General features: G+C 40.7%; 1 protein-coding gene across 1 annotated transcript; it reads left to right on the top strand.

Annotated features, from left to right (window-relative positions):
- Positions 1 to 1067: 1067 nt before the first annotated feature.
- ETH_00022895 (subtilase family serine protease, putative) lies at positions 1068 to 1483 on the top strand (the record flags this gene model as incomplete). The annotated part of the gene is made up of 1 exon (XM_013378978.1): positions 1068 to 1483. A coding segment is annotated over one exon (416 nt), but the record flags the coding sequence as incomplete, so codon positions are not given.
- Between the last annotated feature and the right edge of the window lie 742 nt (positions 1484 to 2225).

The raw sequence follows: 2225 nt of genomic DNA, 5'->3' as shown, positions 1-2225 counted from the left end.
CAGCTGCAGCAGCAACGGGAGCAGACCCGCGGCTCCCGAAAGAAACGCCCGCCCCGCCTCCCGAAGAAGCAGAAAACGAAGAAGAAAAAGAAAAAGAAAACGAAAACGAAAAAGAAGAAAAAGAAGAAAAAGCAAAAGAGTCCCCCGGCGTGGGCTGCAGCAAAATAAAAATAGCTGCGCTGCGCTTCATCGACGCCCGCGGCTCCGGGCTGGTCTCCCTCGCAATCGAAGCTTTGAATTATGCAATAAAAAATAAATTTAAAATTTCAATAAACTCGTGGGGGGGCCCCTTCGAGTCTGCTGCGCTGCGGGGGGCGCTGCAGCGCAGCAGCAGGCAGCAGCAGCACCTGTTCGTTGCTGCTGCGGGCAACCAGGGGGCCCCCCTGCATGCAAAGCCCTCTTATCCTGCTGCTTACAACTTGCAAAATGTTTTAACTGTTGCTGCTTCGGACCAGAGGGACTTGTTGGCGGCGTTCAGCAACTTTTCCGAGGTGTACGTACACCTCGCGGCCCCCGGAGTCGACATCAAAAGCGCCTTTCTCAACAACTCCCTTTTGCTGCTCTCCGGCACCTCCATGGCAGCTCCTGCTGCTGCTGCTGCTGCTGCGCTGCTCTTTGCTGCTGCGCCCACAAACCCCCACGAAGTCAAACAGCTCCTGCTGCAGCACACCGACAAACTCGAAGCTCTCAAAGGTATTTCTCATTTACTTTTATTATTTATTTGTTTTATTTATTCAGTTTATTTATTTGTTTATTTATTTGTTTATTTATTTATTTATTTATTTATTTATTTATTTATTTATTTATTTATTTATTTATTTATTTATTTAATTTTTTGTTTGCTTGTCTGCTGATGCTGCTGTTTTGCTGCACTTGTTTTGCTGCAAAAGGAATTCTCGCTTTTCGCACTTCAGAAGCGTTTCCAGTTGCCATTTATTTATTTATTTATTCAGTTTATTTATTTATTTATTCAGTTTATTTATTTATTTATTTATTTATTTATTTATTTATTTATTTGAATCTAATTATTTGGATTTAATTATTCCTTTTGGGTTTTTGAAATTCAGGGAAAGTGCAATCGGGGGGGCGGCTGAATGCGTATAAAGCGCTGATGGCCTTCAAAGAGCTGAAGCAGCAGCAGCAGCAGCAGCAGCAGCAGAAGCAGCAGCAGCAGCAGCAAGAGGAGGAGCTTCGGAGGAAACAGCTAGCAGCAAATAACAACCAGTTGTCTCCTTTTGTCTCCTTTTTGACTTCCACTTGGGCCCTGGCCTTTTTGCCTTTTCAGTTCCTCGCCAGACTCATCGGTGCTGCTGCAGCAACGCAGTTCCTGCAGCAGCAGCAGCAGCTGCTGCTCCTCACGCAGCAGCACAAGCAGCAGCTGCAGCAGCAGCACCAGCAGCGGCAGCACGAGGACAAGGAGCTGGTCCTACGACGCGAAGTGCCACAGCAGCAACAGCAAATTGCACTGCAACTCCAACTATAAGAGCAGCAGCAGCAGCAGCAGCAGCATCTAGTCCAGCTGCTGCAGCTGCTGCAGCTGCTGCTGCAGCAGCAGCAGTTAGAAGCAGCAGTTCACTCCCAAAGAAATAAAGAAATGAAAGAGAAAACGAAAAGAGTAAAAAGATAAATTAAAAAACGAATAAAAATAACGGAAATAAGCAAAATAAAAAAAAAGAAAGAAATTCAAAGGCAGTTAGTTACATGGAAAGCTTCAAAAAAAAGAACAATAAGTGGTTAATTGAATAGTAATAGTTGATAAATAAATAAATAAATAAATAAATTAAATAAAAAATAAACAAATAAATAATAAATAAATACATGAATAATAATAAATAATGAATTCATTATAAAGTGAAACATTTTTATCAAATTCTATTTTCTTTTTCTTTTTGCGAAATGACGGTGGCGGCTGAGGTGTACGTGCACCTCGCGCCCACTTTCGTTTTTGACTTTTCTGTCGAATTCTTTCTTTTGCAAATTTGGAGTTATTTTGTTTTATTTATTAAATTAATTCAATTTAGTTTTATTCTAATTCATTTAAATGCATTTAAATGCATGTAAATGCATTTAAATGCATTTAAATGCATTTAAATTCATTTATTTCCACTTTCAGTCTAGTGCAACTCTTTCGCTTGTTGAAAGGGGGCTTTTTGCATGCAGCGTTCACAAATAAATGCCATTTAAAGGAAAAGAATTTAATTTCCATTAAATGGCATTTATTTTTA

This window comes from Eimeria tenella, genomic scaffold (genome assembly GCF_000499545.2).
Source record: "Eimeria tenella Houghton genomic scaffold, Eth_scaff1249, whole genome shotgun sequence".
Taxonomy (NCBI): Eukaryota; Apicomplexa; class Conoidasida; order Eucoccidiorida; family Eimeriidae; genus Eimeria; species Eimeria tenella.
This window is presented reverse-complemented; position numbering and strand designations above follow the sequence as displayed.